The sequence below is a fragment of the Urocitellus parryii genome, chromosome 9, assembly GCF_045843805.1.
Source record: "Urocitellus parryii isolate mUroPar1 chromosome 9, mUroPar1.hap1, whole genome shotgun sequence".
Lineage (NCBI taxonomy): Eukaryota > Metazoa > Chordata > Mammalia > Rodentia > Sciuridae > Urocitellus > Urocitellus parryii.
The window spans coordinates 82,629,339-82,655,390 of record NC_135539.1 but is presented as its reverse complement, the minus strand read 5'-3'; the positions used below and the strand labels follow the sequence as shown (position 1 = coordinate 82,655,390).

Genomic DNA, 26,052 nt, shown 5'->3' with positions numbered 1-26,052 from the left:
AGTCATCCTGAAACATGGCATAATAAGAATATATAGGCTAAAGATTTCCATATTTTATGCAAAAAATAAGACATCAGAAAGTGACTAAAACAACCATAAAGAACCCTAATTTCAGTAATTAGCAAGGGTATACAGTAGCTTCTCTCCCATTACTGCTCTCTAACACAGCCCTTTACAGGGAGGGCCTGCCCCTGGGCCACAAGAGGTGGGAAAAGGCCAGGAGGCTGGGCTCTCGGCTCCACAGATCACTTCTGCCAGCTTCATTTGAGGATCTCTGATGGTCCACTTTGTGTTTTGGAGGGAAATAAATGTTCTGGTGCTCAAAAATTTTTAGAAAAATAGCTATAGAGGCCTAGCTATTACAACTCAGGAATTATGCAGAGAAATAGAGCTGAGAAGGCTGAAGAGCTCTCTACTAGCATTTCAGTGATGACAGCTTGCAAGCAGATCAGCAAGAGCTGTGGAACTACTTCAGGAAAGCTGTGACAGCTGGAGCCCAGCCTCTCCTCTGGCCTAGCTTTCTTTTTCTTCTTTCATACTTTTTTCCTTCCTTTCTCCTCCTCTTTCACTATCTTTTCTACATAACGATTTCGTTCCTCTCTTCTTTTCTAGCAGTTTCATGTCTGATTTATCATAACATGGAAATGAGTTTCTTAGTACTTGATGTTTTTTTTTAATATTTATTTTTTAGGTGTAGATGGATACAACACAATGTCTTTATTTTTATGTGGTGCTGAGGATCGAACCCGGGTCCCACCTGTGCTAGGGGAATGCTCTACCGCTAAGCCACAATCCTAGCCCCAGTACTCGGTGGTTTTAAGTCAATTATTGTATTTTTTGCTTTAAATTTAGAAAAGGTAACAATGGAAAAGGTTGGAAGAATTCCTTCCAAACTCTACTGTGAATCAGAAAGCAAGGGAGGAGGCTTTCTATTTCACTTTATATAACTTCTGTTGCTTCAATTTTTATAAAATTTTGTATAATTAATGAGGCTGGGGCTGGGGCTCAGCGGTAGATCGCTCACCTAGCACATGTGAGGCCCTGGGTTCAATCCTCAGCATCACATAAAAATAAATAAGTGAAATAAAGATGATATTGTGTACAACTAAAAAAATAAATATAAAAAACTTGGGGGGCTGGGGATGTGGCTCAAGCGGTAGCACTCTTGCCTGGCATGCGTGCGGCCTGGGTTCGATCCTCAGCACCACATACAAAAACAAAGATGTGTGTCTGCTGAAAACTAAAAAATAAATATTAAAATTCTCTTTCTCTTTCTCTTTAAAAAAAAAAATGGGGGGATGGGGATGTGGCTCAAGCAGTAGCGCGCTCACCTGGCACGCGCGGGGCGCTAGGTACGATTCTCAACACCACATAAAAATAAAAATATAAAGATATTGTGTCCACCTAAAACTAAAAAAAAAAAAAAAAATATTAAAAAAATTTGTGGGGCTGGGGATGTGGCTCAAGCGGTAGCGCGCTCGCCTGGCAAGCGTGCGACCCGGGTTCGATCCTCAGCACCACATACCAACAAAGATGTTGTGTCCACCGAGAACTAAAAAATAAATATTAAAAATTCTCTCTCTCTCCTCTCTCACTCACTCTTTAAAAAAAGAGTGTAGGGAGTTTTAGAGGCAAGAGCTGACCACTTATTCTCTATACTTTAAAATAAATAAATAAATAAATAAATTTGTATAATTAAAACATTTAGGTTTGAAGAGAAAAGTTCTAAGGTGAAAGCAGTAAAAGGGTAAGAAGCCATGGCAGCCTTTTTAAAGGTCCAATTCCCTTCTCCAGGCAGTTCAGAATGAATTTGGAGAACATTTCCCACATTTTGACAGTGAGCATCTACAAGCAGCCTATGCATTCAATTCTTCCAAGTCTATCTGGCCCTGAGAAAGGCCAAAGATACAAATCTAGACCAGGAAATTCAATTTCTTAATCCTGGTCTAATGAAAACATTGAACTGGCAGGTCAATAAGAGGGTTGTTCCCAGGGTTTGGTTTTTCAGTGAGGACAAAATGAGCTCATCCCAGCTGACTTCAGCAATGCTGTAGGTCAAAGTATCACTCCAGCCATACATCACCTAAAGCTTTTCTAATAGTCACATTTTTCAAAGTAAAAAGTGCACATGGCATTGCACTGATGTTACCTACTAAAACAAACTACCAAGACAACTCTGTTTAGTGGTAACAGTATCTTACACTCTTACATTTGAATGAATTAAAAGTAAATAAAATTTAAAACTTAGTTTCACACTGGCCACATTTTAAGTGGTCCATGTAGCAACAGGCCCCTACAGGACAATGAGGTATAGAGCTCTGCTGAGTGCAGTCTGAGTGCCTCAACTCCTTCTCTTCCTGTTCAAAATGTACTGGGGGGTGAGCACTCCAGGCAGTGCATGGGAGCTTATCCAGACTTTGTGCCCCACTGATGCCTACAGCAGCAGAGCCTATTGTTCACTAACCAGGCTGTGAGGGAATCTGCACACACACAGGTTTCAGAAGCACTGTGATGAGCCCCTGGTTTTGACACTGAGCTGCACACTGGAACCATCTGCAGAATTTAAAAAACATGGATGCCTAGGTCCTTCACTGCTACAGGGCATTCAGATTTTTATAAGTTTCCCAGGAAAGCTCTGGTGAATGTGGATTATTCACATGTTCTAATTTATTCTATGTAAAGTTCCTATTTTAGGGCTGGCACATAGCAGGCACCCAAAAAATGATGATAACTATAGAAGATGTATAGGAATCTTAAGACTTACCTACAAAATAATCTCATATTTTGTTAATCATTCAAATTAAAAAATATAAAATATAAAAATATAAACAATTTTCAAAAGCATGAAAATGTATAAAAACCCACCTCGACTTGGGGCCAGAGGATTTAAAGGACGGTAAACAGATCTAGGCCTAAAAAAAGAAAACAAAACCCAAAACATAAAATGGTTTGACTTTTATACATAATCTTTTCGGAACAGAAATAAATATCCCCCCCCCCCCCCGCTCCCTGTTACTTGAAACAGTTCTCTTCATAGATGCTGTTCCACACTCTCCACGCCGAGGACCCCTTATAGCCGGTGTAACGCTCTGGGTTCAGCAACAGATCTACATACTGAGCAGCAGGAGATCTCTCATCTGAACAAGAGATGATTTATAAAGTCATCCATGTCTCACCATTTGCCTAGAATTTGGCATTATAATGCAAACAGAGCTACCCAAAAGCTGGGAAAATGCTGTTTTTCAAGTCACTGCCAACTTACATGGTAGAGTGGTTCACACACTTGTGACTATACTTGACCCAGCATTTGTAAAACTTGGACAAATTATCTGAAACAAAGAAGCAACTTTTCCCTTTCCTTTGGATACTCAGTGCTCTTAAGAAAATGAACATCCCTCACCTTATTAGTTTTAGCCACCTAGGAATGAACAGATCTAACAGAACCATAACTAGTTCTATTGTCTTATATGATTTCTTCTCTAAATATATATCCAACTACCATGGGCTTGGAAACTGATTTTTTAAAACATTTTATATTTAAAATACAGATTTCCTTGAGTGCAATGGCACATGCCTATAATCCTGGCTATTTGGGAGGCTGAGGCAGAAGGACCACAAATTCAAGGCCAACCTTGGCAACTTAGTGAAACCCTGTCTCAAAAACAGAAAATTAATAAAGGCTGGGGATTGAACTCAATGGCAGAGCATTCCTGGTTTCAACTCTTAATGCCATTAAAAAAAAAAAAAGTCGCTGCTACTCTCTCTCTCTCTCTTCATGGGTCTTAAAAAGCATCTGGCTCAATACTTTGTGATTCAAATCTGATTATTCATAGAGCAATGCTCTAGTTTTTAAAAATCTCCATTTTACTAGTGTTAATATATTGTGGTTTTTCACTCTCAAAATAGTACATGTAGGAGCAATTTTCAAAAATTTGTCGAACACGTAAAATTGACTATTTTCCACAATGAAACCCAAATAAGGATTTCCTAAATCTCTACTATTTGGACATTTTAACAGAGATAAAAAGAAAAACATTCTTAATTACTAAGGCTCACATTCCCAGTCAAAAAAGGAAACATATAAATTCATACCTTAAAAAAAAACTTCTGACCATAAAATTATTGTAACTATGCTCCACAAGTCTCACCTACATTGGCATAAATGTATTTCCCACTACCTTTTGGTGGCATGAGATTAAATAAACAGTACACAGACTTATGGCTTATAATGGGGGCCAAATGTGATCACTAATGTCTCTCTTCCTTTCCTTATCTAACAGTATACTTTCCTATCAATAAACAAAACTCATTGGACATTTGATGACCACGGTTGGGAATAAAGAGAAACTGGTACCTTGATCCATGTCTTCCAAGAATTATCAGCTATTTTTATGATACAGAAAAAATACAAAAGTAACTGCAAATTGCCATTATTAGATGGTATATGTCTAACACAGAAAATGGAAACAAACTTTACAAAATATAAGATATTGGCTCTATTTCTAGCTCTAGAATTATAGATATTCCACTATATAAATAAAAGTACACGAAACAGTTAACTTACATTGGGTCAAAAAGTGGCCTACAGAGGACCTCTGCCCCCAGTACTATGTCCTCCCTCAAGAAAATTTTCTCTTCTTCCTCCCTCTACAAAGCTGTTCATTGTATATGTCAACTATTACCTAGGGATTCAATGACTTCCACTGAATCAAGATTTCTAATTATGGGAATTCATCAAATTGAACTATTGTCTTATTCTTCCTCCTTAAGAATACCATTTTTCTCAAATGAATTTGCCTTTCACTGCCCTAATTTAATAGTAATGCTTTTAAGGCCATGCCACATTTTCTAGTGTGTCAGATATTCAGCCCTGTCCTGTCACCCACCAATCTCTTAAAACATTATATTAACATAGAATAATCAATTTAGGATTCAGGTTTTTTGCTTATCACATATTTAAAATATTATGTTATGAACTCATAATTAAGCCTACAGCCCTCCATCATCAACCCTATCCCAGACTGCTACTAACTATTAAAACAAGGTCTACACAGTAGAGGAGAATCTAAGCTGTCAAGTCATTTATCTTCATATTTTAAAACTACTACTCTAAACAGTACTTTAAATGTATTAATAAACAGGGGGGAAATGAAAATAAAAACCTATCATGCCATTTAGGTGATTTATGAACCAATTACTTCATTCAACAAATATTTATTAAGCACCTACCAGTCAAGGCACTATTCTAGGCACTAATACAGTAGAGAGCCAGCAAGAGAAAGCCCTTTGCCCTTGAGCAGCTCGCAATCTAACTGAAGAGGACCATGAACTCACAGCCTAAATAAAAGGCCACATATCATCAGGTGGTTGTCAGTGCAGGGGATGGGTGGATGGAAACCAGAAGTGCAGAGAGTCTGAGAATGACCCTGGTTACTATTCTGTATAGACATGAGAGAAGCCTTCTTTGACATTTGAGCAGAAACATGAACCAGAGAGGAGTCAAGCCATGAATAAAGACAATAGCAAAAAATAAGAGTAGGATAGGAAGGGCAGCTTACCTTAGTGACTATTAAACTGCCAAATTATTAAAAACTATTTGATCTTTAGAGATCATTTTCCATTCAAACAGAAACAACACCAACAACAAAACAGCAAGAAATAGAAACATGGATATTTTCCCTAATAAACTGGGGTTAATTTTCTTCAAGTTTAATTTTAATCTACTGAATTTTGATAACAGGAATAACTAAACAATGATTCTAAAAGCTTCACTGACTATAATAAAAAAATTATCTATAAATCACTGGGAAACAGATGAACATTACTATGCAAAAGAGTAGCAGCAACCCAATTAGTAAGTAGCATGGTTTTATTTGCATAAGAATTACATAGAATATAAAAATTCCTATTTAAAATATGTAATTCTAAAAATCTTAAAGAGTAATTTTATTTTATTTAAATTCTTATAGGATATCTCTTTCATTTCAGCAATTTAAGAAAGTAATATTTTAAAAAATAGTTAACATGTATTTAATAATGGGAAATGTAGCACATCAACTTATTTATACAAATAATGCTTGCAACTAAATAGTATTTTATGAAATACCCAATTTACTATAAAATGTATATATTCACAGAAATGACTAATCAGAAAACCTATTAAATAACCACGATTGAATTATTTTATTTTAATCAAACAGGTAAAATGATAAATTGGAAAGAAGTGACCACAGTGTTAAACACCAAACTCAATTAGAACAAAAGACTAAATAAGCGTAAGCAGTGATAAGAGTTCTTACTATAGATACAATGTCTTGCTAACAAAACCTGCCAATTCTAAATATCATAATGGAGACTATTTCCTTAATTGCATATATGTATATACATACAAATGAGCAAAGAGATCTCGCAAATATTTTTAATTTCTTTGCTGAAATTTATAAGCAATGATAACATTCCATCTTCCATTATTCTTCTCAATTCACCATCCTATAGTAGAAGCCCACTATAATATACTTCACAGATTAATAGCACAATTAATAGAAGAGCACAATTCTACCTGTGAACCCTTTTTAAACATTTATAAATTGGTATGATTACTTTAGATCCTTGAATTCAGAAAACTTCTATCCATTTCCAACTGTGCATGCTTGAACCCAATTCTTCCCTGCCACCAAAAATTTAACAATATGAAAATAAAAGGTTGAAAAGAGGCCAAATCAATGGTTTCAGACTACACAGCAGCTCTATGGAAATATCCTATAGATCAAAAGTTTTGAGTCACAGCAATTACCTTCTATTAAGGAAGTGTTAGTTGCCCTGCCGAATAGTATTCTGTGTATTTTTTCTTGGAAAGAGACACTGCTGTGGAGAAGTCCAATTATCATCCTCCCAATATTGGAGGACATCTTTATATGAGTTTGTTGAAACTTCCAGCAAATTCCAGTGTAAACATTTTATAATATGTTCACATATTATAACCAAATGTCCTCAAATGAAGATGCATAAGACATGGTATGTTGTAGTGGAGAGAACACAGGTTTTGAATTCAGGACTAAATTCTGCCTCAGCCTCTTGCTAGTGTGATTTGGAGCAAGTTGGTTAGTCTTTCTGACACTCAGTTTTCTCAGACATAAAATTATATATACCCATTAAGCTAGCTGTAAAGACAAAAGTATTTAATGTGCTTAACACCAGGAACACAGGTTCTCCATATATGTTGTTATAAATAAGACCTACATAGCAAAATCCAGTGTTAAGCTGTAATTTAAATTATATTTTTATTTAAATGTCTTACTAAAAAGGATAAAGTTAAGATAATTTAATTACAACAATTTTTTTATTACCATCAAGTTCACAAAAGTGATCCTGTGAATCATCATATCTTGCCCAGTCAATGAAAGCTTCTTTGCTTTGATTACTACAGGAAAGAGGAATAAAAAGAAAAACCTTTCAACTTGGAATCAAAAATTCTAACAATGTATTCAAGTGTAATTAAAATAATAGTCTAAGGTCATTTTTTATTAGATGAATCACAAATTCCATTATTAGTGGATACATGAATAATAAGAACAAGTCATATGAAAAACACAGATATAGTAATTTCCACAAGTGATTTATATTTCTTAACTATATTAAAATGATTATTATCCCTAGCTCCAAAACAATTTTGAGGCAGGCACTGTACTGCATGTCCATAATCACAGCCACTCAGGAAGCAGAGGCAGGAAGATCGAGGTTCAAGGCCATTCTGGACAACTTAGTAAGAAGCTGTCTTAAAATTTAAAAAAGGGCTGGGGATGTAGCTCAGTGGTAGAGTATCCCTGGGTTCAATCCCCAGTACCATTAAAATATTAATAATTTTGACAAAAAATTAATTTATAAATACATAAAACTTATAAACATAAAATCAAACTGGCTTTTTCAAATGACTTAGAAATTACAATAATGTTTGTTTTTCCTTAAGTAGGAACTACATTAACTTTCAGAATTTTAAAAATTGAAATTGTTTTCTATATTGATAGAATCCAAAATACCAAGAACAGCATTTCTATAATCTCTCAATCTAATGTACCATCATTAGTTACACCAAAGTCACTTTCATCATGGAGTTATCATTCATCTTACATTCTATCTCATCATTTAGCAAAATCTATGGCAAAGATTTCTAACTTGAAAAGGAACAACTGTATTAATTCGAACTCTGACCTACATCCATTTTTATCTATTTGCAGGCCTTCTGTCTTGAACACATGATGGCAAACATCTATCAGAGAAGCATCATGTTGCTTCCCTTCTTTATTCACTACACAAAGGAAAAAACAAGGTAAAAAATATGTATAAAGTATTAAATCAGATAATCCCTATCACAGCCAAGAATTTATTTTGAGAAACTGCTACATAACCACGAACAATGAAGTGTGTAAGGCTGGCTGCACTAGATAGTTTTTCAATCAATTAAATGATTGATATTAAAAAAATCCTTATTTTTTCAATGGGAATAATAAGTTAATGAAAACTTTTGTATCATAGTTGATTCAGGTGAAATATGACACCACAACAAGAATGCCAAAGATCTAAAAATGACATAACTATTGTTGTTTAATAAGATAAATCTTATGTTGAAAATAATAAGTCAATTCCTTTTTTCTGGTTAACAATATGACTGACTTGCAAAAACATTTTTCTTTGAGCACTATTATTTGATAAGGCTTTGCTAAGTACTTCAATCTAATACTTGCCTAAAGACATTTTAGTGGAAAAGAACTGAATATTTACCTAAAGCTAACAGAGCTCACCCAGTGTGATTTATACATGGGCTAGAAGGAACCAGAGGTCACCTATTTAAACTTTTCAAAAAGACAGTTTGGGGATGGATGCAAAGCTATTTACATAAGACTTTCTTGGATTTAACCCAATGTTTCCATAAAGATGCTGCTGTGAATTACAGTCTTCAATTGGGAAATGAGTAGTCAGAAAAGGCTCAGCGGTAGAGCTCTTGCCTAGCATGTGCACTGCACTGGGTTTGATCCTCAGCACCATAAAAAAATTAATTAAATAAAGGTATTGTGTCCAACTGCGCACACACGCGCGCACGTGCACACACATGTATTTTTTTTTTAAAAAGCATGAGAAACCAGGAGATAAGAAGGGAAGGGAACAGATATGATAAACTGTCTTAATTGTGATGATATTTTATGTGTATATATGCATTTCAAATATGTGCACTGCATTGTATGCCAATAATACCTCAAAATAAAGCCATTTAAGAATTATAGTACCAATTGTTAGAGAAGATGTGGAACTAAGAACTTTTAGGCACTGTTAGCAGTAATGTAACTTGATACAGCAATTTTGGAAAACCATTTGGCAGTACTTAATTTCATTCCTAGTAATATTCTCCCTAGAAATGCACACGTGCACTAAAATGTTTGTGAAATGTTCTCCTAGTGGAAAACATCCAGATAACAACAGTAGGGTGGAAATACTATAGAATACTACATGTAGACAAAAAAATAAAACTTCCTATGCTCAAGAACATGAATTTCACAGTCATCCATAAGCTCCTTTTTCATACTCCATACCCAATCCTTCAGCAAATACTGTCAGCCCTATCTTCAAATATGTCCAGAATCTGACCTTCCCATTGTTTCCACTGCTGTCAACTGTCTAACCACCATAAGTCTTAACTGGATTACTACAATATCTCATAATCAGGCTTCTAAAGCATGGCACAGGGCTCCCTAAACACACTCTCATTCCTGTGCTCAAGATCCTTTGATCACTTTGCATTTCACTCCCATGAAAGCAATATTCATTACAAGTACGTTCCAGGCTCTACAAGATCTCCACCCACCCCACCCACTCCACCTCCACCCTTTACATTTTTTGACCTTGTCTTGTACTACTTTGCCCTTGATCCCTATAGGCCAGCCACACCAGTATTCTTGTGTTTCCTCATAGTCTAGGCATGCCCTGCCACGGGTCTCCTAAGGAACACTTCAGGTACTACCTGGGATGCACACTCCCAGGCAGCCATATGCTAACTTCAGCCTTCATCTTCTTCAATACTATACTCAAATGTCCTGTTATCACTCAGGTCTTCCCCTGACCACTCAATTTCAAACAGTGCCACCCCCTTCACTCTGAACCCTCTACATTCTTCTTCCCTATTTTACTTTTTTCCATAGCATTCAGTAATTTCTGTAGCCATTTCAGTAATTAAACATTACCAACTGTTTGCAAAAATGTGAAGGACAAGAACAATCTCTCTGCTCTGGAGGTTTGTTTATTTGAAATGAGTTATAAAGGCATTTATTATATTATCCCTTTTACTTTTCTATATTAATATTTTTAATTTAAATAATATTACTAAATTTATTATGAGTCTTATCAATTATGTGCACAAATACAAACAATTGAAAGTTAAAAAGAATGTCTGTAATAATCTATTCCTAACAGATTACATTCAGTTATTTTATACTGCATAAGCTGGAACTATTTATAAATGATTTATATTGGCCTTCAAAAACAAATGTCTGCTTAGAGTAAATAATGTAGTCAGTAGAAAAAAAAAACTTATGGTAATAAATTATCATTCAAAATATAACATTCAAATTAAATATGTAGACTGAACTACTATTTATAAAAAAAGTTTCAAAACCCATAAGCCCTGAGTAATCTAAATTTCTACTTTTTAATATATTTGTATTTATGATACATCACAGAAATTTAAAAACAAAAAGGCCAAGAAAGAGGCAAAATTATTATGGAATTTAAGTTTATTATTATCAAATATTAGCTGAAAATTTAATGTTTAGCAAAAATGATTTTCCACAATCTCAAGAAAAAAGATTATTGATATTAAACTAAACAAGAGAATATCTTTTAATACTAATAAGTTAAACTTGCCTTAATGTGTTGTTAATTGCTCCCAGTTTATTAGCTTGCTCACAATCTTGTAATTCTTTGGTATTGTTTGCCACTTTCAAGTACTGCAAGGAAGTTAACCATAAGTTTAAGAACAACTTTCTCTTGCTCAGCTTCCACTAGCAGAACAATCTGTCAATACAGATATACATTAAATACAGATACATCCTATTATCAAAATGCCTAACATATATAATAAGTAGTAATAAAAATGAGGCACAAATTTCTACCTATAAAACAAGCAAGGATGAACATTTTAACAACTGGCATCAGTGCGTTGGTGATGACAAATCGGAAAACTCATTTGGGATAGAAATTTAATACAATCTAGAGTTATAAAAATGTATAAACTCTTAAAACTTTAGCAGTGTTATTAATGAGACCATATTTAAGGCAACTATTTAAAAACAAAAGGCAGGATCACCTTCCAGAGTTATTTGTTACTGTCTTGTAATGTTGAGACAGGCATGGCCTATGGTCCAGCAATCCTACTTCTAAACCCATACCTAGAGGAACATTACCTATGTGCACAATGAAACAAAATACTAGTGCATCATTTTTTGCAATAGCAAAAACTGGAAACAAGTGAAATGTTGATGTACAGAGGACTTTTACTCCGTATAAGGTCATATAACTGACTACTATATAGTTATCAGAATGAATGAACAAGATCCACAGATATCAAAAGAGAAAAAAATTCAAAACCCTAAGAATAAGTAAAGGCTGGGTACTGTGGCATATGTCTATAAACCCAGCTACTTTGGAGGCTGAGGCAGCCTAGGCAACTTAGTGAGACACTTTCTAAAAAGAGCTGGGGAACACACAGTATAGAGATGAAGAGGCCCAAATATGCTACCAAAAAAGGAGGAAAAAAAAGAGTGAGAGAGAGAGATAAGGAAAACACTGTGTTAACAATATAAACTAATAAAATGTTTTCAACCTGAAGAAATAAAGAAATAAATATCTAAATTTTAAAAAAATTACACAAAATAATCTACATAATACTTGTGGATAAGAGCATAACAAGAATATAAAACCACAGAAAAATGGTTTCTGGGGGGAGGAAACATGGAATTGAGGAGGTGTTGTGGGCTTTAACTGCCTTTATATGGTTTTATTATAGATTTGAAACAAAGATATAAGAAAGTGAGCACATACAATACATGGGAAAGAGTGCAAGAAGAAAATGGAGAGGATGCACAAGAGGAAGGCAGAAAGAGGGTATGATGATCTTCATTACACATGTCCAACAGTGAAAAACCAAAAGTAAACTGGTACCCAAAAAAATAAATGGAAAAATTAATTGTGGCATGCTCCTAAGAATAAAAAGGTAATCTTTAATAAGGGGCAGTTTAACAACATCTAAAAATGCACTCTGCTCAAAACAGCCTAATTATTTTCTTCATCCAATAGAATCCTGAATCTAACAGGTAGACTAGTTGAAAGAGAAGATTAAAAGCACCCTGTGATAAAAACACTTGTTGAATAGGTGATCTGACACTAAATTACAGTTCAAAGTTCTTCTAAAAGTTCCACAGACAGACCTGAAATAACTTCAAAACAAGCTAGGAATATAGGACCTTTTTGCTTGCTGCAAGGATTAGGGACTTGGAATCCAGAGGCAAAACATCTCCAGGCCCAACTAACTATACTATGGTTTTTTGCTGCAACAATTGTCAAGTATTATAAATGACAAGTGTTACTTTGTAAAGCAGAAATATTCAAGGAAGAAGTGACTCACCTTATTAGAAAGCCCAGCTTTAATTCCAACTGGAATTTTACTCTTAAAAGAACAACAACAACAATTTAGAAAGTGATTCAAAGTATTTTATCCTATGGGGAGCAAATACACATTCATTCAAAATGTTTTCATAATACTCTTGGGATAAAAGCAAAGAATTATACCTGTTTATAGACTAGTATGTCAAAGTGTCCAAAATTCAGCTCTAATAATTTTTAATGCTATTTATTCTTTATAATTCACATTATTTTAAGGTAAAAAACTGACACTTTTCCATAAACTTTCTAACTACAGAAAAGGAAGCTTTTAAATTTTTCAAAAATATTTCATATACTTTGCTCAACTTTAATTTCTGCTGAGATTTAAAATTTAGGCAATTATGGATTACAAGAAGACAAGAATCAGATTTCACAGGCAACCCTAAGGTTTATCAATCTACATAATCTAGGATTTACCAATGGAAAAAATGTTAGGTCCAGCATTTTTTTCCACAAAGCTAATAATTCATGTTAGGATTTAATAAATGAATTTATAAAGTATTTCCAAATAGAACAAAAATCATACCTGAAAGAAAACAATCCCAGACTGATCCTTTGATCAACTCAGGACTGAATTCTAAACTTGACTACTTATGGGGTAGCAAATAACTGCAAATTACCTATTAAAAATTGTTCATATTTCATAAATTTTAACAAAATATTCAGAACAAATATTTCCTGTCAGGATGAAGAATACAAATAATGATCATGATAAATTATTTTCTCTAATCAATGACACTATGTAGATAAAAATATTTCTTGCTGCCAATATTTTATCACTTAAGTATTTTTTTCTAACACATCTATAGGGGGCAGGAGAGAAAATTATAAAACTCAAGTAAAATCTAGGTAGTCACAGTTATAGGACTCTGAATTTTTATATTCTGAAATAAATATTAACCGGAAGCACCCTCTGACTACTGTATGTACTCCTGTCAGTATAATTTGCTAAAAGTTAGAAGCTTTATAAAAGATTTGCTGGAGAACATAATGACTTAATCAAATTTTAGATACAGGTCATGCAGAAATTGCCATAAATAACAAAAACATCCCCAAAAAGAATTATTAAAAGCAATGGTAAATTTAAAAAAACTACTAAAATCAACCATAAAACTTGGACTTGATAATTGCCACTAATTCAAATAACATGAAGCAGTCTGTAAACTACAAAGTAACCTTCACAATTAAATCAGATTTCAAATTCTAGAAAGCAAACTGCATCACAAGGTTGGGTACAATATGAAATGCCTAATAAATTTTTCCCCAAAGACAGACAAATACAAAAATCTTCACCTTACATGAAGAATCAATAAGAAGGTGAGTATCTCTGGAGAAGAGGAATGGGGATCTTTAAATGTCTATGTGTTTGATTTCCTATGTTTGGGGTTCTTCTATAATTTAATACTTTAATTTCTGTTATGGTTGTCCCCCAAAAGCTCATGTATATGACAATGAAAGAAAGTTCAAAGGTGAAATAATTGGTTATGAGTTCCCTAACACAATCAGTGCCATTAATCCCCTAATATAGATTAACTGGGCTGTACCTATAAGTAGGTATAGAGTGTGGCTGGAGGAGTTGGGTCACCAGAGACATGCCTTTGAGGTTTGTATTTTTTTCCCTAGTTAATGGAGCTCTCTCTCCACTTCCTGATTGCCATGTCTGAGCTGCTTTCCTCCTCCAAAACCTTTCCACCACGGTGTTGTGCCTCATCTCAGACCCAGAGCAACAGAGTACCTCTGAGACCATAAGCGTCAAACTAGAGCCATTGAAATCTCTAAAACCATGAACACCAAACTTTTCCTTCTCTAAAATTCTTGTCAAGTCTTTCGGTCACAACAGCAAAAAAGCTGACTAAACAGTTTATTATTATTAGAAACTTAAAAAAGGAGGATAATCCGTGATAGACAGTGAATTGACTTGAAAAGCAAACAATTTAGAAATACATATCTATATCAAAGCCAAATAACTTACAATTCACAACTCAGCAGTAAGAAAACAACTTCATTTAAAAATGGGCAAAGCAGAGCTGGATGTGGAGCTTAGTGACAGAGCACTTGCCTACCATATGTATAAACTTTTTTTTAACAGTTTTTGCTATAATTCAGTTTTATAGATTAGACATCAGTATTTTATTGATGTTAATTTTATGGTAAGAAACAGTTTCTTTTTTACCTTTTTACTGGTGCATTACAATTACACATAACATTGGGATTCATCGTTACATGTTTATACATGCACACAATATAATAGAATAATTTGGTCAATTTCATTCCCCAGCAACTTGCAGTGACTTGGGAGGCTGACTCAGGAGGAACACAAATTCGAGGCAGGCCTTGGCAATTTAGCAAAGCATTGTCTCAAAAGTAAAAAAAAAAGTTTCAAAAATAATTTTCCAGGTGAAGTGGTACACACCTGTAATCCCAGGGACTCTGGAGGCTGAGGCAGGAGAACTGCAAGTTCAAAGCCAGCTAGCTTCAGCAAATTAGTGACACCCCCATCTCAAAATAAAAAGGGGTGGGCTAGGCATGTGGCTCAATAGTAGAGCACTTGCCTAGCATGTACGAGGCAGTAAGTCTGATCCTCAGCACCACATATAAATAAATAAAATAAAGTTTCGTCAACAATTAAAATATATATATAAATAATTTAAAAAACAAAAAGGGCTGAAGATGTAGCTTAGTGGAAAGCATCCTTAGGTTAAATCTCTAGTACAAAAAAAAAAAAAAAAGAATTTTTCCTTTTAGAACGGACATCAGTCCCATGCTTTTCTTTTTTACTATTTTTTTTAATTTACCATCTTTTTTAAAAATATATTTATTTTTTAGTTGTAGGTGGACATAATATCTTTATTTCATTTTTTATGTGGTGCTGAGGTTTTAACCCAGTGCCTCACATGTGCTAGGCGAGCACTCTACCACTGAGCCACAACCTCAACCCTTTCTTTTACTATTTTTAAGGACAAAAACTTGTTAAAGGCCAAATGAAAACACAATTCCAAACCTGAAATGTTCTCACTTTACCCACTGAAATTCCCATCCTAAATTTGAAGTATAGGATCCAGTACTTTTTCCCCCCATTTTGGTCTATGAAACAAGATATAAACATTCAATAAAGTATGAAATAAAAGCCAATAATAGTATATCTAATCCAACATCAGGCAGGCTCTGATTTTCCTTCCTTCCATTTCAGAAACAGAGTACGTATACTTCCAATCCAAAAGTATCTCTAAACCCATTTTAGTGACAAGTATAAAATAAATGTTCAATAATCTGGTTATAAAGCAGAGCTGAAAGCATGTGAATTTTTTAAGTTCAAATCCATTGACATCAGTCTAAAATAAAGAGGTTATGTTTATTTCAAGTCAAGAGAAAGCAAGTTTTTTGCTATTGTTTTATTTTTATTTATTTATTATACCTCTGGGCAGGGTTCCACATGACAGTCTTTTATTGAACAGTGGCCATCTTCTGCCCAGAAAGGACATGGTCGCTTCAGATTAACCTGAGAAAAAGAATAAATTATTTTTGGTGAACATGTATTATAATTACAGAATGTTTGTCAATGTCACTGACTACCTGTGACATGGTAGTGAGTAGGCAAAAAACCCTTCCTTTTGTATGGCACCTATACAGTTCAGATTTTAAATGACTGAGTTTTTTCAGACACCTAAATGTAATATCAATTTTTGAAATAATGGCTATTAGTCCTGTGACACTTGAACAACTTTCAAATTCACTGCTCTTCTGAAGAACACCTGACAGCAATTTAGGACTACTATATAGTCTTCCAGCCTTCTTTTCAGGGTTCTCTTATGCATCCATTTTCTGAAGGAGTATGTACTGAGCATATGCAGTGTGTCAATCACTGGGCTAGGATCCAGGGAAACAGAAGCAGGAAAAGAACTCCTCCTGAACTTAAAATATACTGAAGGAAAGAGAAATTAAATTAGTGTATGTTTATTTAATTTCAAGTTTAGCTCAGTATTACAAAAGAAAACCCAGAGTTGTGTAACAGGCTGGTGGATGGCGGCTTCTGAGGACTCAGGTAACATTTCAGGAGAAATGAAAGCTGGTGGAACAGGCATCTGAATAAGGCAATAAAGAGCTTGGATGGTTCTGGGAACTGAGAACCATTAGTTGGGCTCATGTTTAGTGGGGAACAGAAATAAGGATAGAAAGAGGCCAGCAGGTCATATAAGACAATTTAAGCATGATAAAATCTCTATGTTTTCATATTCTACACATAACGGGAACCTGGTAATTCAATTAGACAGATGGATTGCCTATACCAAAGATCTAGATTATTTATTCATTTCCTCCCTTTATATAATTATCTACTTTTCACTACCTCCCCTATCAACACTTAACTCCTAAGCTACTCTAATAGTCTCCCCGCTTCTACCACCATCTATTCCACACACCATCTATTCCATAGTTAGCTCACAAAGCAAATCATATCCCATCAATCCCAGTCAAGAATCTTTCTCTGACTTCCCATAACCCTTAAAGCAAATCCAGTCATCAGCAAGCTCCACAGGGCCCTTCCCTAAACTGGCCTCTTACTCACCTCTTCGGCATACATCTGTAATCGAGCTACTCCAGAAGCTGAGGCAGAAGAATGGCAAATTCAAGACCAATCTAGGTAACTTATAAAGATCTGATCTCAAAATATAAATTTAAAAAAAGGGGTAGAGATACAGCTCAATGGTAGATTCAACCCCCAGTACCAAATAAATTGTGGGGGCATAGTAAAAGTATACAGTTTATGCAAGAGATCAAATTTAAATTGTTATCATCTTAAAACAGCCTGCTCCAAAATTCTATGTAAGCCCCATTCCTAACACAAAGCAAAACCCTTCATGGACACACAAAAGATTAAAAAATAAGTATTCAGGGAATACCACTAAGAATCATCAAACCACAAAGGCATCAAGAGAGAAAGAAAAGAACAAAGGATCTAAAAAATAACCAGAAAACAATTAACAAAATGGCAACAGTAAGTCTTTACTGGTTATTATCAAGATTATTATCTTGAGTTTAAATGGATTCTCTCTAATCAAAAGACTGAGTAGGCCTGACATGGTGGCGCACACCTGTTATCCCAGCAGCTCAGAAGGAGGATCACAAGTTCAAAGCCAGCCTCAGCAATGGCAAGGCACTAAGCAATTCAGTGGGACCCTGTCTCTAAATAAAATACAAAACAGGGCTGGGGATGTGGCTCAGTTGCCCTGAGTTCAATCCCTGGTACCATAGGAAAAAGAAAAAAAAAAAAAAAAACTAACAACAACAACAAAAAAAAACACAAGATCTAACTATATGCTACCTACAAGAGACTTATGACTTATGTCCACTCTAAGAACACAGAGACTGAAAATGAAGAGATGGAAAGATACTCTCCGTATGTGGTAACTATGAGAGGACAGGCATAGGCTTCTATCAGTCAAAATAAACTGACTCAAAAACTATAAAAAGAGGGCTGGGGATGTGGCTCAAGCAGTAGCGTGCTCGCCTGGCATGCGCGGGGCATTGGGTTCGATCCTCAACACCACATAAAAATAAAAAACAAAGATACTGTGTCCACCTAAAAACTAAAAAATAAATATAAAAAAATTATTTAAAAAAACTATAAAAAGAGGCAAAGAAAATCATATCATGATAAAGGGGTTAATTCATCAAGAAGTTATAAAAATTATAAATACACATGTACCAACATTAGAAAACCTAAATATATAAAGCAAATATCAATAAATCTAAAGGGAGGAATAGAATGCAATTACAATAATAGGAGACTTTTTCTAAGGCAAGTTAAAAAAAAATAAAGAAAAAAAAAGAAACACTCGATTCAACAATTACCACTTCCATCGTTAGTACAGTGACGCAAGCCATCATCTCATCTCTCCTGGATCACTGCCATTGCCTTTCTCTAGTTTCCCCTTCTTACTCCTTATTCTTTTACAATTCATTTTCAATGTTTCAGAGTGATCTTTTGGCAAGTGCTTAAAATCCACCAACTCACCTCACAGTGACTGATCATCCCTTACATGATCTGGTGGCCCTGCTCTCCTCCCCTTGTTCACTGACCTTGCTGTTCCTCAAATACAGGCACACTGCAATCTCAGGGATTTTGCTCTTGCCTTTGCCTAGAATGTTCTTTCTCCAAATATCCACTTAGTCTGCTTTCTTACCTCCTTTAGATTTTCCTCAAATGACACCTTCTCAGTTGGCACTACTTATAAGATACTAAATTTTGGCTCATTTATTATGCAACAAAAGCTAACTAATGAACAGTGCCAAGAAGTGAACTGTGGCAGACACCGTAACACACTAGTCAGACCTCCTTCCAGGATGAAGAGCTTATAATTACCCTAGCTTCTGGAAATGTTGAAGGCAAGACAACCTCAGCTGAAGAGATCCACCTTGGCAAGGCTGCATTCCACTTTCCTACAAATAAAGGTAGACTGTTGTTTCTATCTTTATTTCCTTGCTTGTTGAATTATAAATATGTGTTTAAAACTAACCTCTTAGCTTTCCTTTGTTGCCACTTATCGTATGTAGAGTATACTAGGACTGGTTAAATTTCCTTTTTATTAACTTCACAGGCAGAATTACAAGAGGAGTAGCTATCACTAACACTCTAGAATTGGTTCTAAGTGCAATAAACTAGAATAGGGCATTACTCTCTTTTGGGCGAGAGTATATTTTGTCTATATACCTAACAATTTCACTGCGTTGCAGGAACAGTTTTTAAACCACATGGATAAGAGAAAAGATGAGATTATATATTGAGCAGCTGTTATTACAAATAGCTATTATATGTTATTATATATTGCTATTTTTGCCTATCCACCTTCCATTTTTTCCTTTTTCTGTAACAGTCCCCTAATTTACCTTTGAGAAACAATGACTTGTCTTATATTCATGCAAATGCATTATCAACTAAGGTGTCCTTTCTTCTTTGGATGAAGGGTTCACATGAACGTACTGGAAATAATCAAGGCTCCCTCCTCCAGAAATTTTGTTACAAAAATATAGGTAAATGGGGACTGGGGTTATAGCTCAGTGGAAGAGCACTTGCCTAGCACTGGGTTCGATTTTCAACACTACATATAAATAAATAAAAAATAAAGGTCCATTGACAACTAAAAAATAAAAAAATAGGTAAATGGTTCATTAGTGATTTCTGTAGTTTCATCTTTTCTGAAGTATATTCATTTTTGTAAATTATTCCAAAGCTTTTCTGAAACTGTTTTTCTAGCCAATAAAAGTACCCTACCTAGGATACCTAAACCATTATTTCTTCATTCGAAAAATGTGGATAATATTAACATTTGAGTGTGATGATTAAATGAGATATCCACTCATTCAAATATCTGAGTATACCTACTGACCAGGCCTTGTAGAGATAAAGAAATAGAAGATGAAACCCCAAAACAGAAGGGGTGAAAGAATGGGGATTATGAGAGATTAAGTGGAGATGTGTCCTGAACTTTCTGTGAAAACAGTCTTTGACAGAAGAAATGCTTTCTCCATTGTATTAGACTGAACCATATGTAACCATTTTTCAACCATTTAGGCAACAATTTCATATAATTTAATCTAATAGTAGGAAGGAAGCATGAGAAATTATCTCCCAACACAGATTCATAGATTTAGTGGTGGGAATTATAAGTACTGTCTCCTTTGAATGTAAAATGCCTAGATTAAAAGACATTAAATAATTTGTCTAGGTACAGATTACTCTTTGGAATAAATTCATAGAATCTACATCCCTAAGGAATTTTGTATGAAGCAGAAATATTCATATTTTTTGAACAGTCTTGGTCCTGACTAAAAAAGCAGATGGGGGAGGTATTAAATCTTTACTTTTCATCTTCCTGTACAACGTCTCTTCGCAGTTTTTTAGGTTGTACAGGAAGACAAATTAGAAGAGATGGTGTTTCTTTACCCTCAAAAATACTTAAAGGATTAAGATAGTCTATCTAAAATCAGGATAAGAAGATAATCATCATGCTCAATTTTTAGAATAAACTAAAAATGAAAATCAAGTAAATTATAAATCAAATGAATCCTGAGAGGAAGAACAAAGGTAAAGCCCCTAAAACAGTTTTTAAAATAGTTTTCTAAAATTCAAAATAATTTTTCTTAGGAATATTGACTATTGCCATATTTAAAGGATGCTGCTATCTTAAACTAATATTAGTATTTTGTGAGGGTTTAAAGTAGAACTACTACTAGATTTCAGAACCAATTCTGCAGTATGGTGATGTTGGACTTGTGGCCTCAGCCTGGCTTGCCAGCCCTCTGACAGACTTATTCAATCCACATCTTCTGCTGCCCTACTTTGCATTGCCAACAATGCCAGCACTCAGCTGTGAGGCCATCAGCACAACCCAAAGTCTAGTAGTGTGTCCAGATGGCAGGACCTACTTTAAAGGAAGGTGGACAAAGTAAGTCTCTTGCATTTTCAGCTTCTATAAAGGGAGGAATGGTGTGCCTCAAAACCAAAACTCAGGAATTCCCCAGAGGAAGGAGGCTCAGATTCCGCTCTCCAACCCCCCCACATAGGAGGAAGCTTTATTCTGCTAGACTTGGGAGATCGGCAGGCTCTCGGGAGCCTTCACTTCAGTATGCCCTCTTGGGCTTCTGCCTGTTCTCTTAATCCGCTTCAGCTCATACTGCCTCCTCTTCTCTTCCATGGCTACCCGCTCCTCTCCTCTTCTACCCAGAGTTTTAGGTAACTGTAGCACTTGGCTCAGATTCTTAATGTTTAATAAAACCAACAGGTTTTCACTATCATACTCAATATAGTCAAATGATAAAAAACATACAGGGTGCTGAGAGGAAGCAAAATGGATTTTCCAAAGCATCATAAAATTCACATCTAGAGACAGCATTACAGAAATCTCTGTAATCAAAAGAATAAAAAATTACAACCTTACCTTGTAATAACGAAAATAGTCTCGCTCTTGCAATTGTTTTATTTTGGGGAAGATTTTGTAGGTATTGAAATTGTCAATGCTGGTAATATCACATAGGCAATCGTCCAGAACTCCAACCACCTAAAATTTGCATATGTACATAAAATTTAAATATGTAAATTACTGATATTTCAACCTTTATAGATTTGCTTTATTATATAAAAGATTAATGGTCAAAATGAAAAATAAGAATTCTCAGGGCTGGGGTTATAGCTCAGTGGTAGAGCGCCTGCCTCACACGCATGAGGCACTGGGTTCGATCCTCAGCACCACATAAAAACAAGTAAATAAAGACATTATGTCCAACTACACTTAAAAAATAAATAAATAAATAAATAAATAAATAAATGGGGGCGGGGAGAATTCTCCTTCCTTTACCTACACACACGTAAAATCCAAGTAGCCACTGAAATCTAAAGCAATCTCTTCCCAGACTGTCCCAGAGGTCACAGTCTAGAACAACACTGCTGCATCCTCAGATCATTTTCTTTTTGTTGTTGTTGTTGTAGAATACCTTTGTTTTTATGTCATGCTAAGGATTGAACCTAGTGCCTCACACATGTTAGGCAAGCGTTCTTCCACTGAGCTACAGCCCAGCCCTCCTCAGATCCTTTTTAATTTCAATACAGTCTCACTAAGTTACTAAGGCTGACCTAGAACTTGAGATCCTCCTGCCTCAGGCTACAGACTCATCTGATTACAGGCATGAACCATTTCCCTGGGCTCACAGTATTCTTTAATATGCCTCTTCATTTACTTTTAAAAGTATCCTATACATAAGGTACTATTATCCTCATTTTACATAAAAGGAAATTAAACTTTGGCAAACCTAATTTTTCCAAAGTAAAAATGAAACTTATCCCCAAATCCACACCAGACTTTAAAATTCATGCTCCTGTCCACTACTCAAAGTATCTATTAAGCCAAGAAGAAAATTTAGTATTTACAAAGTGAATTCAAAATTCAAAAATTCCATAATCATTCTTAAAAATGAGACCGACCAACTGATATGCGACTTTGATGAATCTTCCAGGAATTATCCCAAGTAAAAAAGTCAATCCCCAAAGTTTTAAAACTGTATGACTCCATTTAGAATATTATTGAAATGAAAAATTTTTAGAAATGCAGAAAAGATTTTAGTTGCCAGGCTTTAAGGACTATACTAGAGGACAGAGTGGGAGTGGGGAGTCAGGTGAGGATGAGGTAGTATGGTTACAAAAAAACCAACAGGAAGGACTTCTAAAAGTGTTAAGGAAATCATTGAGTATTTTTCACTGTGGTGGTAGATTCTCATAGCTACAGGTGATAAAGTTGTACAGAACACATACAAATGAGGCAAGTAAAACTGGAGAAATCTGAATAAAGTCTACAGATTCTATTACTAACATGTCCTCCTTATGATACCAGATATGTTCACAAGCTGTTACAGGGGGATAACTGGATAAAAAGGACATGGCATTTCTGATTCTTTTTAATATTTTTTTAGTTGTAGTTTAACACAATACCTTTTTCCCATTCATTTATTTTTATGTGGTGCTGAGGATCGAACCCAGGGCCCTGCGCATGCTAGGCAAGCGCTCTACCGCAGAGTCACAATCCCAGCCCCTGATTATTTTTTTAAATTGTATATGAACTTACAACTATTTCCTTTCAAATTTTCAACCGAGAACAAAAACGGGCCCCAGGCTGCTACAGGCTATTTAGTGATCCAGCAATGGAAACTAGCCCTTGCTAGTTATTATCCTTCTCCAGAGGAACGTAAAGGTGTCCCCAAACTCCCTACAATATAAAGTTAAGAGCTATATTATCTTGAGATAAAGAATAAGGGATCATTATCAAGAATTTGGTTCTGGAGTTCTTTATGCTTTGTTTCATTTCATTGTTCTCACTACTTATAAGACTTAAAATTCTAGCCTGATAACAATGGGGTGAGGGAATCAAAATGCAAACCAAAATACTCTCTAGATTTTAAAGTATTTTATCTAGTAATCACTATTTCCCTTTTTAATATTTTTTAGTTGTAGATGGATACAATACATTTATTTGTCTTTATGTGTTGAGGATCAAACCCAGTGTCTCACACATGCTAAGCAAGCACTCTATCACTGAGCTACAACCCCAGCCCAGTAATCACTATTTCTTATGCATTTTTCTTGAGTTGTTCACTTTTGTTCAATTTAGGAGGCTGAGGCAAGAGGATAGCTTGAGCCTAGGAGTTCAGTGGCAGTATAGGCAACCTAGTGAGACACCATCTCTTTAAAAAAAAAAAAAAACAACACTGCTTTACTGTTCCCTGTAAAACAATGTATTTAAGAATTTTCCCCCATTTTTGAACTTTAATGTTAATGAAATATGTGAATTCTTCTGTAATGTACTCCTGTTGCTAACATTTTATTTTGACATCTGTCCATAATGATTCGTTTTACAGTAGTGCATTCATTTTCCCAGTTAAAAGTGTTGCATTATATGAAAATAATCACAATTTATTCATTCTATTATTGATTCACACAGTAGGCAGAATGGCCCTCCCAAAGATATCCAGGCCCTAATTTCTGTAGTTTTGCAATGTTATTTCACATTACAAAAAGGACTTTAAAGATATAATTAAGGATCTTGAGATGGGAAGACTATATAGATTATTAAGTACAACAGTTACAAAGTTCCTTGTAAAAGAAGAGTTAGAGAAGATGCTGCATTGTTGGCTTTGAAGATAGAGGAAGAAGTCACAAGCCAAAGATTACAGAAGCCTCTAGAAGACTGGATCCCCCACCACCAGCGTCTCCAGAAGGAATGCCATCTTGCTGATATCTTGATTTTTAACCCTGTAAAACCATTTTCAGATTTCTAACCCCCAAAAGTAGGAGATAATAAATTTATGTTGTTTTAAGTCACTAAGTTTGTGTTGATTTGTAGCAATAATAAGAAAATAATACAACATACTTAGGATCTACAAATGCTATGCAAATATTTTTGTATATATATGGTGGTATACATATGCAGGAGTTTGTCCAGGTTGTAATGATTAGGAGTAGAGTGCAGTAAGTATATTTCAGCTTTACTAGGGAAGAACAGGCTGATTTCCAAAATAGTTCTAACAATTGTTTTTAAATATTTTATTTATTTTTTTTTTTAGTTCTCGGCGCACACAACATCTTTGTTTGTATGTGGTGCTGATGATCCAATCCGGGCCACACGCATGCCAGGCGAGCGCACTGCCACTTAAGCCATATGCCCAGACCCATCTAACAATTTATTATGTCACCATCAATGGATTGGGATTAATGATGAGCTATATTCTAATATTTGATATTAATCTAGTCTTTAATTTTTGCCAATCTAATATTAAAGTGTGGAATGGTATCTGGTTTATGTTTGTTTGCACTAATGAGGCACTATGTTCATGTTTTAGGAGACATTTGTATTTATTATTGTGTGCAATGTCATCTTTAGTTCACTTGTCCTTTTCATACTGACCTACTACAAGGAATCAATACAAATTTTTTCCTATTCTATTAGACCTTCTGCCTCTATCCTATTATGTCTCTGGAGTTCTCTTTAATATTTATTATCCTGTCGTCGCTTGAGATTTCCTTGTGAATAATTTATTTGCATTTACCCTCCACTTACTCATTTACTATCAAACTTTGTATCATTCTACATGCTGAGAATATGGACTTAGAAAAAAACTAAAATCTCTGCCCTTGAGGAGCTTATATTCTATAAGAGAATGGGAGAAAATAAAGGAGACCATTGTAAGACTTTAGTTTACAGAATCTAGGGTGTTTGCTCACACCAACCAAGTCTCCAGATCTAAGAGATGCTCACACCAACCAAGTCTCCAGATCTAAGAGACTTAAGTATCAGAATTGAATTGTTAGATACCAACTATCCAGAATCAGTGCCAACTCTAATCAGTTAAGGCACAAGTCCCAAAAGACTGCCCCAACTTCAAACCAATCTCAAACCCTGGGCCACTCGTTCTTCTAACTGACTGACTATAAATCTGGGTCCCAGGATCCCCTTTTCCAGGTCCAGTAATTTGTTAGAATGATTCATAGAACTCAGAAAAGCACTTTAATTACCTTTTAATCAATTTATTATGAAGGAAACAACTCAGAAACAACCAAATGGGAGAGTATTAGTAGGAGATGGTTTGAGCTTCTATGCCCTCTCCTCATCACTCTCCCAGTACCTGTTTTCATACCCCACAAGTTCATCAACTCTTAACAGCTCCAGAGTTGAATCACTTGGTCTTTCTGGTGATCATGCTCATCATGAGGCTAAATACGAGCTTCACCCTAAGTCACCTCATTAGCATAAACTCAGGTATGATTGAAAGGGACTCATTGTGAACAATATATTATCACTT

General features: G+C 35.0%; 1 protein-coding gene across 1 annotated transcript in view; it reads right to left on the bottom strand.

Moving 5' to 3' along the window:
- The window catches only part of Ero1b (endoplasmic reticulum oxidoreductase 1 beta), a 45,561-nt gene that overhangs the window by 13,298 nt on the left and 6,211 nt on the right, over positions 1-26,052 (bottom strand). The window contains exons 2-8 of the mRNA XM_077802383.1: positions 21,645-21,764; positions 16,124-16,207; positions 12,671-12,712; positions 10,912-10,994; positions 7,347-7,420; positions 3,017-3,137; positions 2,866-2,912 (exon numbers count right to left, since the gene is read on the bottom strand). Of these exons, the coding sequence (XP_077658509.1) occupies positions 2,866-2,912; positions 3,017-3,137; positions 7,347-7,420; positions 10,912-10,994; positions 12,671-12,712; positions 16,124-16,207; positions 21,645-21,764 (571 nt within the window). The remainder of the gene's footprint in view (positions 1-2,865; positions 2,913-3,016; positions 3,138-7,346; positions 7,421-10,911; positions 10,995-12,670; positions 12,713-16,123; positions 16,208-21,644; positions 21,765-26,052) is intronic.